We start from the raw sequence: 12029 nt of genomic DNA on the forward strand, positions 1-12029 counted from the left end.
CTTTCTTTCTTTCATTGTTGTATCTTTACCTAGTTTGGGTATTAGAGTGATAGGTGGAGTTAGGGCGTATTCACTCGGTTTCTTTTCTTTTTTTCTTTTTTCTTTTTTTCTTTTTTTGAATAGTTTAGGAAGGACTGCCTATAGATCTTTGAATGTCTGGTGGAATCCTGCTGTGAATCCATCTGGTGCTGGATGTTTTTTGGCCAGAAGGTTTTAATTACTAATTCAATATCCTCCTTTGTTATTCTTGGTTTAATTTTGATGGTTTCCCTGAATATAGAAATTCATTCATTTCTTTTAGGTTTTCCAGTTTCATGAAGCACACTTCATGAATATTCACTTATAATACTCTGAATGTATTTGATGTCTGTTCTAATGTGTCGCTGTTCATTTTTGGTTCTGTCACTTTAGGTCCTCTCTTTTGGTAAGTTGGGCCAGGCGTCTGTCAGTTGTTTATCTTTCAAAGAACTAGCTATTGGAATTGTATCTTTGTTTCTATTTGACTGATTTCTCTCTGGTTTATTATTTATTTCTGCCAGTTAGGTTTGAATTAGGTTTGTTCTTGTGTTTGTTTGTTTGTTTGTTTGTTTTCATCTTTTTAATTTGCTTCCTTAAGCTATTTATTTGTGCTCTTTCTGATTTTTTAAAAAAAGATTCATTTATTTTATGTATGTGAGTACACTGTAGCTGTCATCAGATAAAAAAGTTTTGTTGTGTTGTATTTTCATTTTTATTTAGTTTTAGGAAGATTTTTCTTTCACGCATTCAGTGTTTAGTAATGAGTTGTTTAATCTCTATGTTCTAGCATTTTGTCTAGGCTGTTTTAGCATTTTGTCTAGGCTCTGTCACATAGCTAGTTACTTGGCAACAGCCAGATGTGCCTGACTCACTATAAAAGGGGCTGCTTACCCCTCTGCTCTCTCTTGCCTTCTTGCTTGCTCTGTCCTCTCTCCTCTTCCCCCTTTCCCCATTCCCCTTGCTTCTCATGGCTGCCCTCTATTCCTCTTCTCTCTCTCTCTCTCTCTCTCTCTCTCTCTCTCTCTCTCTCCTTTCCTCTGCCCCCCCACCTTCCTCTGCCCCCACCCCCCACCTTCCTCTGCCTCTACTATCCTCTCAACTGGTCCCTCGGGGGAAGGGATGCCTCACTTTGGGCCCACAGAGGCACCCTCTTCTCCCACATCTTACCACACCTCCACCAAACACATTCCTTATTTCCTTGTCTTTTTATAAAACATAACACTATGGACTTATGTGTTTACTAGAGATTTGTTGTCATCAATTTTAAATTTTGTTTTAATTTGGTTGTATTTTGTTTTTCAAGACAGGGTTTCTCTGTGTAGTTGGCTGTCCTGGAACTCACACTCTGTAGAGCACACTGGTCTTGAACTCAGAGATCTACATAGCTCTGCCTTCTAAGTGCTGGGATTAAAGGTGTGGGCCACCTTGTTTGTTTGGGTTTTTTAGTTTGTTTGTTTGTTTGTTTGTTTATTTATTTATTTTGTGTTTTAATAAAATGACTTTATATTTCTTCCCACAGTCTTTCTGCTATGACCATTCTTCTCTTTATCCTGAAATAATGTTCTGTGTTTCTGTTAGGCTTCATTTGTTGGTGTATTGGAGTTTCTATTGCTGTGAAGAGATAACATGACCACGGCAACTCTCATAAAAAAACAAAACAAAACAGAAAACATTAGTTATAGAGTTTCAGTCCGTTATTGTCATGTGGGAAGCATGGCAGTGTGCAGGCAGACATGGTGCTGGAGAAGCTGCTGAGAGTTCTATATCTTGATGTGCAGGCAGCAGAAGGAGACTATGAGACACACTGGGCATAGCTTGAGCATATGAGGCCTCAGAACCAGCCCCCACCCCACTCCCAGTGACACACTTTCTTCAACAAGGCCACACTTCCTAATAGTACCACTTCCTATGGTGGGCCAAGTATTCAAACACACGAGTCTATGTGAGCCATTCCTATACAAACCACCACAGTTGGATATACTTTTTTTTTTTTAAGATTTATTTATTTATTTATTTTTATGAGTACACTGTAGCTGTCTTCAGACACACCAGAAGAGGGCATCCAATCTCATTATGGATGGTTGTGAGCCACCATGTGATTTCTGGGATTTGAACTCAGGACCTCTGGAAGAGCTGTCAGTGCTCTTAACCACTGAGCCTCTTTTCTAGCCCCGGATATACTTTTTTTTAAGGCTGTTTATGTTATGGAAAATTTTCTTTTCCTTCAATTACAATAGACAGTTTAGCTTAGTATGTTAGTCTAAGCTGCCCATCTGTTTGTTTTTTTTTTTTGTTTTGTTTTTTTTTAGCACCCAGAATACATTGCTCTAGACGGTTCTTTCAAAATTTTCATTAAGAAATTAGCTGTTATTCTGATGGGTTTTCATTTGTATATGACTTGCATTTTTTTCTCTTGTAGCTTTCAATATCTTTCTTTGTTATGGATACTTAGTGTTTTAACTATGATATGCCAGGGGGATTTTCTTTTCTGGTCTTAGCTACTTCGTGTTCTGTGTGCTTCTTGTATTTTTGGGTGTGTCTTTCTGTCTTAGTTACTGTTGTATCTCTGTGAAGAAACACTATGATGACGGTAACTAGAGCCACACCTCCTAATCCTTCCAATCCTTTCAAACAGTGCCACTCCCTAGAGACAAGCATTTAAAATGTGTGCCCCTGTGGGTGCCATTCATATTTAATTTGTCACTTTCCTTACTTAGGGTACATTTTCTTCTAGGATCTTGTTGAAGATCTATGTCATTGATTTGGGGGGCTTCTTGATTATCTATACCTATAATTTGAAGGTTTGGTGTTTTTCATGGTCTCCCACATCTCCTGTGTATTCTTTTCTTGTTTTTTTTTTTTCAATGTTCCTTGTTTCTTTGGTCTAGGACTCTTTACTTTAATCTTAAGATCTGATATTTTATATTTGTCTTGATCGTTTCTGCTTGTAAGGGTCTCCTTTGAGTTTTCTAGTTGGGCTTTTGAGTTTTTCAGTTCCATCTTTATTTCAGCTTGAGTCCTCTTCATTGTTTCTGTCTCTTTATTGAATTCTGTTTTCAAGTACTGGATTGTCTTTGTCATTTCTGTTAGCAGTGTGTTTGTGTTCATTCTCCTTAAACTTTCTCCTTGATTTCATTGACTGTTTCTTTTGGGTCTTCTTTAAAATCCTTGAATCCTTTGGTGAAGTTTATGATTGCTCTTTAAGTTCTGTGTCCTGGTGTTATCTAGGTAATTCTCATTGGCAAGCATTTCTATAGGACTGGTAGGCTTTGGAGAGGAGACACTGACTTGGTCTTTTATGTTGATAATTGTTTCAATGAGATTTGGGCATGTGGTCTTTCTTTAAGTTAGTTTTAAGTTTGCTATGGATGGAGCAGGCTGTGGGAGAAGAGAGAATGTGGGAAATGGGAGAAGTTAGTAGTGGCTTGGGTGGAATATAGTCAAGTGGGCAAAAGTGACCTGTTCCAAGATGGGAGTGTGGAGGTCTGATTGAACATGGTGCCTGGAGCTTCTGCTATGAAGTCAGGGAAGCCTGGACTAAGTAGACCCAGGCTAAATCTGGTAGATTTCAGAGAAGACATGGATGTAAAGGTTGTGTACTTAGCAGTACTTATCCCTGGAGGAGGACGTGGTGTTACGGAGTTCAGTAGTGGAGTCAGCACTAATGTCCCTCTGGGTGAATGCAGGTAAAGCAGGTCCAAGTGGGAGTTTGAAATGTTAGTTACAGTTCAGGAGGAGATGGTGGGGCTAGGCTTAGAGTCAGGATTTTGGGGCTCTGTGGTAGCCTCGAGTTCGTTGCTGCAAAATGCAGATTGTCAGCCTACTCTGGGGCACTGGCTGTGGGACCTGGGCTAGACCTGGTGGGATGTGGAAATACAAGTCCTGGGTGTGTGGGGCACTCACCAGGCTAGACATTGGAGAAGGACGTGAGAAGTCTGAGTAAGGAATGGCGTGGTAGGCACTGTTGGTTTTCTGGATTTTTTTTTTTAAATGTGTATGTGCTGGGGTTGGATTCTTCTAAAAATATTTGGTGAATACAACAATCAGTTCTTAGAATCAGATGCAGTTCTTCTGCCTTTGAGAATTAAACCTTATGCTTTATATTTGTGCTTCTTGATTATCTGTCTTATAACTGCAGCTGTGTGGTTGTCATGTATAAGTCATATTTTCAAAAATAGTATTACTGCCTTCAAAGGATAACTTGTTTCCTTAGTTCTTAATGACCTAAACTTAATAATATTAACTAAATTATTTTAGTTAATATTAACTAAATAATCACTTAAAAAATTTTTAATATGTTTGGGTATTTTGCTTGCTCGCATTCTATGTCTATATACCATGTACATACCTCAAGAAGTCAGTAGAGGGCATCCAATTCCCTGGAATTATAGTTAAAGGCGGTTGTGAGCCACTATGTGGTGGTGTTAGGAATTGAATCTGGGTCTTCTGAAAAATAGCCAGAGCATTTAACTTCTGAGGCATCTCACTAGCCCCTACTTTAATTAAAACAAAACAAAACAAAACAAACGAACAAACAAAAAACCCGAGATGGAGCTGGAGAGAGGATTCAGTTGTTCCCAGTGTTTGCTGCACCTATAGAAGCCTGCATTTGGTTCCTAGCACCTACATCAGGCAACTCTCAGTCTTTGACAGTGCGAGCTTCAGTCTCACATGTACACACGTCCTCCCCTGCACATGCTGCACATAACTATAAATAAAATATAACATTTAAGAGAAACCTAGAAAGCCACTTTAGGAGATTCCCAGATTAGGGCATGTAGGCATTTCTTCAAATGGTTAAATGCAGATTACTGAAAACCTTTGTTTCCTTGTCTTTAAAGAGCTCAAAGCATGCCTGTTTTTAAGGCGGTGAAAGTACATCTTTTAGGAGACACGAGTACAGAAAAGAATGCTGTTGCTGAGGAGACTGAAACTCCACCCAATAGAATTGATTCGGCTACAACTGTGGCTGCAGCAACTGCCGCTGCCATTGCAACAGCAGCTCCTTTGATCAAGGTACTTTTCTCTCCCAGGCATCCCTGAACACTGAGATACACGGTTGTTTGTTAAGAACTGACTCTGACACAATTGTGTCTGGACACTCAGAGACAGTCTAGTCATTCTTGGTTGGAAAGGCTCTTCTTACTTGTGGTTTGTGGATTGCTTCTCAGAAGCTGTGAAAATTGCTTCCTTGTGAATGTGCTGGTGGTTTAGGGAAGCTAGGACCTTTTCATTGTAGTGCTGACAGTCTGTGTTCTGGGTGATCAGTCTCTGAGATTCAAAACCAGGGCCCTTATGCGGTGATAGGTAAGTGTCATGACACTGAGTTGTATTGCTAGGCCTGCATTCCTGAACGAACCAGAGGATTTTATATGATCTTATTATATCATAATACTAGCCTGTCAGTTTGTAATGGAGAAACAGAAATATGTCAGGATAGGCATAAGATGTTAGAGCCAATGGGAAGCAGAGTGAAGACTCAGGTTCAAGGTTGTTGACCTACTCTAACCTTACATTGGAGAAGTACCCAAAGCTATGTTTTTTTGTTTTTTGTTTTTTTTTTTGAGATAGTTTCATGTATCCCAGGCTGACTGTGATTTTGCTGTGTAGCCATGGATGAGCTTTAGCTTCTGACCTCCTCTGCTTCCTCCAAGTTCTGGCTTCATAGATAAGCACCATCAGTCTGTTTATGCAGGTCTAGGGATCAAAGCCACGGCTTCATGAGTGTTGGACAGCACACTACTGAGCTCCATTCCCCACCTTGTTCTCTTTTGAGACAGGATCTTCCTGTCTGGACTTTTTTTGAGTTTTTCTGTGATTATAGGAATGTGATATTGCTCAACTTGGGTCTAGAACCCTGAGGAGGGATGACGAAAGAATGGAGAAAGGACAGGCACACACACATTCACACACACACACACACATGCATGCATACAGAAAAGCTGAGGGTCAGATGGGCTGTATGAACCCTCGTGGAGCCACGCCTCCTACCACCGTAACCTGGAACCTCAGCATGGTAGTTGTACACAGCATGGGAGGAGGGGTTAGCTCCTCTCAGTGTGAAGTCTCTGTACGACAGCAGTTTCAGACTGAACAGTCAGGAAGAAGAAGCCACAGTTGCTAGTCTCTCTGTGTTTTTGTTTTTCATGACAGGGCTTCTTTCCATAGCTCTGGCTCCCTTAGAACTCACTCTGTAGAGATCAGCCTGTCTCTGCCTTCCTAGTGCTAGAATAAAAGGCGTGTGCCACCATGACTGCTTTTTTCCCCTAGTGCACTGATTAATCAGTCCTTTGTAAATACATCTGTATCAGCCATATGAGTCCAAGGCCTTGGTTCTTGTCCAGTCACACTTGGTTCTGTGCTCACGGCAACAATGCGCATTTACTCGCAGCTTTGTCTGCTCCACACATGCCGACATGTGTGGCATCAAAAGCTACATGGTTTTGCTGTTTCCTTCTCTTTAATTCTAAGAATCTTTTTTTTCCTGGCATTATAAAATCTTTTGTATCAGATTTGTTGTGTATTTACATACATAGTATAGTATGTATGTATAGTTCATGAAACAAAACATACCTAAGGCTTACCCTATTTAGCCTCTTAATTTTGTGACTCTAAAAGCAAAGGCATGGAATCATGAGAAATTTTGTTAGCAAAGGCTCAAGTTTAATACCTTCTCAGTACCAATTGCTGTAAATAACCTTTCTAAGACTTGAACACACCTTGATATCTTTCTACAATATGAAATTCTGTTTTGATATTTTGTTTTAGGTGCAGAGTGATTTGGAAGCCAAGGTTAATTCTGTTGGAGAGTTACTTAATAAGTTACAGGAGACTGATAAACAGTTACAACGTGTGACAGAGCACCAAGCAAGCATTCAGAATAAGCAAGAGAAGTTGCACTGTCATGATCACGAGAAGCAAATGAATGTGTTTATGGAGCAGCACATCAGGCACCTTGAAAAACTACAGCAACAACAGATAGATATTCAGGTATAAAGCTGTGCACGTCCTGAGATCCTTTTGTACTCACCTCTCTAAGTAATCATTAACTAGTAGCTGTGATAGCACACTAGGTTGTGACAGCTTGATTTCTTAAGTGATGATTGGCTTGCTCATTATTCTTTATGCTGTGTAGGCACTTGGTGTTCTAGGTAATAGTATTGTTGGTGCTGTGAGACCTCTCCTTACACTTGGCTTTTCTTCCTTTTGCAGTATTGTATGTGTGTTCTTGTGGAGGCCAGACGTTAATTTCAGTATCTTCCTCAGTCACTGTCTTAATTTTTGAGGCAAAGTCTCACTGAATCCTGAGCTCACCAATTTGGCTAGATCAGATGGTCAGCAAGCTCCAGGGATGTACCTGTCTGCTCCCTTTCCTCCCAGCAGTAAAACTGCAGACTTGACCACTGTGCCCAGCTAGGGACCTAAACTGGGGTCCTCATGCTTGCAAGGGGAACACTGTGCTGACTGAACTATCTCCCCAGCCCAGTCACAATATTTTGAAAGTAGTGATTTGTTTACATCTGCAGTTCTAAGTATGCATATGCATTGGAATCATTCGAAAAGCTTTATAGAAATACAGATACTTTGATGTGTTGGAGATTTTGGGAGAGCAGATCTATGATGGTGCTTGGATATCATTGAAAGCTCCCTCAAGATTCTGATGCTTCCATAGACAGAACTACCTACAGTGTGTAGTGGGTGCACACTACCTGCAAATGCTCCTGCATTTAGTTTATTGAAAGAATCAATATCTTAATGCCTTTTTGAGTATGATATATTGAGATATTATAAGAAAAAGTCCTAGCTTTACAAATAGCTGAGTCTTTATTTTGGAATTTCCAAGTTCTAAAACGCTACCCAGCTCCAAAACATTTTAAAAATAGGAAAATAGAACCACTGTAATTTTACATTTTTTTCTTTTTGTCTTTTGAGACAGAGTTTCTGTGTATATCCCTGGTTGTCCAGTTAAGAACACTGACTGCTCTTCCAGAGGTCCTGAGTTCAATTCCCAGCAACCACATGGTGGCTCACAACCACCTGTAATGGGATCTGATGCCCTCTTCTGGTGTGTCTGAAGACAGCTATAGTATAGTCATAGAAGTAAAATAAATAAATAAATAAATAAATACCTTCTGAAATTAGTTTTATTTGTTAAAACTTATAAAAATATATACCTTAAAACTTACCATTTTTTAATATGTGACTGTTTTACCTGAACATATGTAAGTATACCCCATTTTTATTGTATGTTAAATATAAGCTACTTTCAATACTAATAAATCTCAATATATCTTGTTACTTGATATCATAAAAATTATATGTAAAATCATTTGAAATTAATGAAATAATTCTATTTCTTCTAGACCCATTTTATTGATGCTGCACTCAAGGCTAGCAATCTTCAACTTGGCATGTCCCCTTCCAGAGCAGTGGAAAGGTATTCTGGAAAACTGGGACATCCTGGTGTTGGTAGCAGTGTTTCTTCACACAACACATTTGTTTCTAAACAAGGTAAAATACTTAGTTTCTAAGAATAAAATGTACCAGTGGTGAATGTTCTTCATATGTAAAAGGCGAAAATTTACTTATAAAGTGGCAGGACATTGTCTCAAATATAAAATTATTTTTGGTATTCTTGGTTTTATATCTTTTTTGTTGTTCAAATAAACTTGAGGTTATTTTTAAAGGTTGTTTAAGTTATAGATTATAATAATTCCTAGTTTATGGTTCTAATTAATCAGAAAAAAAATCACTTGTTGAGAATCAAAATGCTAGTAATTGTTCTCTAGTCCTCTGAGAAGCTAGCCGTAGGGACACTGATTTCCTTGATTTTGTCAGAAGAAAATTTAGCTGGTATAGTTATTCCCCATTGTGTTGTTGGGCTTCAGGCAGTTTTAGAAGTAACAATACAACAAATGTCATGTATCGTATTTCTGTTTTTTCTTTTTTCTCTTGAGGCTGAGTTTATATTGTAGCTCAGACTGGCCTAGAACTGGTGATGATCCTCCTGCCTCAGCCTCAAAAGTATAGGGATTACAGGTGTGTTAGCATGCTGGTTTAACGTTTTCTTTCTTTAATCTTATTTACTTTGGATAAATTCCTAAGAGTGACACTGATTATTAGGTATTATATCTCCAGGTAATTTGTTAGTTTTCCTTGCCATTGAAAGTGTAGGACTAGAGGGATGGCTCAATGATTAGCACAGTCTGCTCCCGCTGAAGAGCCAGCTTCAGTTCTCAGCACTGACATGGCAGCTTCTAACTGCTTATAATTCCATTCCAGGGAATCCAGTGTCCTCTTCTGACCTCATGCTTCTGCTGCACAGATGTACATGCAGCCAAAAAGCAACATACATGGTGGCTCACATCCATTTATAACTTGAGTTTCAGGAGATCAGTGCCCTTTTCTGGCCTCCACAGGCAACACGCAACACACACACATACTGCACTTATAGGCAAAACACACATAAGTAAAGATCAATTCTTTTAGAAAAATATCTAGCAGTGCCCTCTTACCACAGATTTGAGAATACTCAAATATTACCACATTGATTTTTTTTTTTTTTTTCAGAGCTGAGGACTGAACCCTGGGCCTTGAGCCTCCTAGCCAAGCGCTCTACCACTGAGCTAAATCCCCAACCCCTATCACATTGATTCTTAATTTACGAGCTTTATAAAGACATTTATAGTTTCCATTTATTTTGATTTCTAGTCAGTATTGTTTTTTCCTTTTTTTTCTTTGAGAAGGTCTCTTAGTGTGGTTCAGGCTGACCTTGCTATGTAAACAAGGCTGACATTGAATTCAGAGAGATCACTTGCTCTGCATCAGTGTTAGCATTAAAGGCACGCACCTCCATGCCCCATCCTGCTTTTTTGAAACCATTTCTCACGGACCTGAAACTTGACAAATAGGATAGGTTTGCCATTTTGAGAGCTCCAGGGATCTGTTTATCTCTGCCTCCCCAAGCACATGTTACCACGTTTAATTTTTTTTTTAATATGGATCTGGTGATTGAACTCAGTTCCCCATGCTTGCAAGGCAAGTACCTTACCATTTGTGTTCAAAAAAGCTTTTTATTATTTTTTTTAATTAAAAACTAATTTTTGAAATAGTGTCTTACTGTGTATTCCTGGCTATCCTGAACTCTATCTAGAACAGGTTGGCCTTAAACTCACAGAGATCAATCTGACTCTACAACTAGATAAAAAAGTGTTTTGAAGTTAAATTTATCTTTATTATTGTGATTATTATGTGTGTGTTTGTGTGTATGTGTGTGTATCTGTGTGTTGCTTAGCAGTTGAACCCAGGGCCTCAACAAATTCTAGGCAAAGTCCTCTACAATTGAAGACACACCACAATCCCCTATTGATAAGCTTCTTCCTTTCTGTTAAAGTGCCTTTAAGTGAAGATACAGATTTTGATGGGCAGAAATCTCCTTTAGAGACACCAGCACCTCGCAGGTTTGCTCCTGTACCTGTTTCAAGGGATGGAAAAATAACAAAGAGGGAAAGCCCTATAGAAGAAAAAGAAAATATGGAAATGTGCAGTCCTAAAGGTAGGAAACCAGCTGGGATTAGTATCCTCCTTTTTATTAGTTATTTTTCTTAATGCTGGGACCAAATACCTGACAAGAAGCAACTTAAGAAGACAGTGCGATTTTAGCCTGTGCTGTAAAAAGGGATGCATTCCTCATGGAAGGCATGTTTGCAGGGGGGCGAGGGCCTTGCCTAGGATTGCTCATATTGAATCTATGGTCAGGAAGCTGAAAGCAGATAGGAAGTGAGTCCAGGCTATAAAACCTCGAAGCCTGTCCCCAGTGACTCACCTTTTCCAGCAAGGCTTTGTCTCTATAACTTTCTATAAGGTTCTAACTTTCCAAAACAGTGCAGCCCACTAGAGAGGACATTTCCAAACACAGAAGCCCATTGGGAACAACTCACATTCAGACTACAGCTCTTCACTAGACCCATTGCTTCTTTGCTTAAGTTTTTGTTAGTTTCTGATGGTCTCACTCAAGTACAGCCTGTAGTACAGTGACCTTGAACTTGTGATTCTTCTGCATTCGCCTCCTGACTACTGAGATAGAGCTATGAGCCACCGCACCTGGCTACACCTGTACAACTAGAGTTGCATGAGATTTTCCCATTCAGGATTTAAGATTATGTAGTAGTTATCTAGTGGTAACTAAACTCTATTCAGGTGGTTAATTTCAGTATTTTTCCCATTTAGTCATTTCTTTAAATACTTTATTGTAGTTAAGATATATATATAATTTTATCACCTACTGATTGCTTAAACTTTTCATGAATCGGATTTTTAACTAATAAATAAAAAATAGTGCTTTACTGAATGAGAAGCTGATCACGTTCAGAATGTATTTCTTTTATTGCTTTTAGGTATAGATTTAAGTATAACTCAGGGATGTTAACACTTATCACCACATTCAGCTGGAATAAATGCCAATATATGCACTTAATGAAACTGAAGAACTTTTCTGTTTTATTTGAAATACTATTATGCTCTGAGCCTTAAAATGTAGCCCTTCTAGTAAAAGTTAAAGGCAATATTAAGCTGCAGGCTTTTATTCTTGGGAGCATTCAAGCATTCAAGTCTTCCTTTAGCCAAGTTTTAAGAATTTAGAAGACAATTACCTCACCATAAGTAGTTATTATGTAGTATTAAAAACAAGGATGGGGGCATTCAGATAATTGTTGTAAAAAAACAGATAAGCTGCCTTTTTGAGCCATGTGTGTGATTAAAACCTCTCTCTCTCTCTCTCTCTCTCTCTCTCTCTCTCTCTCTCTCTCTCTCTCTTTTTTTTTGGTTTTTCCAAGACAGGGTTTCTCTGTGTAGTCCTGGCTGTCCTGGAACTCACTCTGTAGACCACGCTGGCCTTGAACTCAGAAATCTGCCTGCCTCTGCCTCCCAAGTGCTGGGATTAAAGGTGTGCGCCACTACTGCCCGGCTTTTTTTCTTTTTCTCTTTCTTTCTTTCTTTCTTTCTTTCTTTCT

At 39.0% G+C, this 12029-nt stretch overlaps 1 protein-coding gene across 5 annotated transcripts in view; it reads left to right on the top strand.

The window, feature by feature from the left end:
* Kiaa0586 (KIAA0586 ortholog) overlaps positions 1 to 12029 on the top strand; it is a 100284-nt gene that overhangs the window by 9099 nt on the left and 79156 nt on the right. For 4 of the 5 annotated variants that reach the window (XM_028789286.1, XM_028789294.1, XM_028789297.1 and 1 more), the window contains exons 2-5: positions 4860 to 5034; positions 6787 to 7008; positions 8382 to 8529; positions 10412 to 10573. In XM_028789286.1, coding sequence (XP_028645119.1) covers positions 4870 to 5034; positions 6787 to 7008; positions 8382 to 8529; positions 10412 to 10573 — 697 coding nt within the window. In that variant the 5' untranslated portion in view covers positions 4860 to 4869. The remainder of the gene's footprint in view (positions 1 to 4859; positions 5035 to 6786; positions 7009 to 8381; positions 8530 to 10411; positions 10574 to 12029) is intronic. The other variant, XM_028789298.1, reaches the window with a different exon arrangement.

The sequence above is a fragment of the Grammomys surdaster genome, unplaced genomic scaffold (assembly GCF_004785775.1).
Source record: "Grammomys surdaster isolate TR1022 unplaced genomic scaffold, NIH_TR_1.0 127, whole genome shotgun sequence".
Lineage (NCBI taxonomy): Eukaryota > Metazoa > Chordata > Mammalia > Rodentia > Muridae > Grammomys > Grammomys surdaster.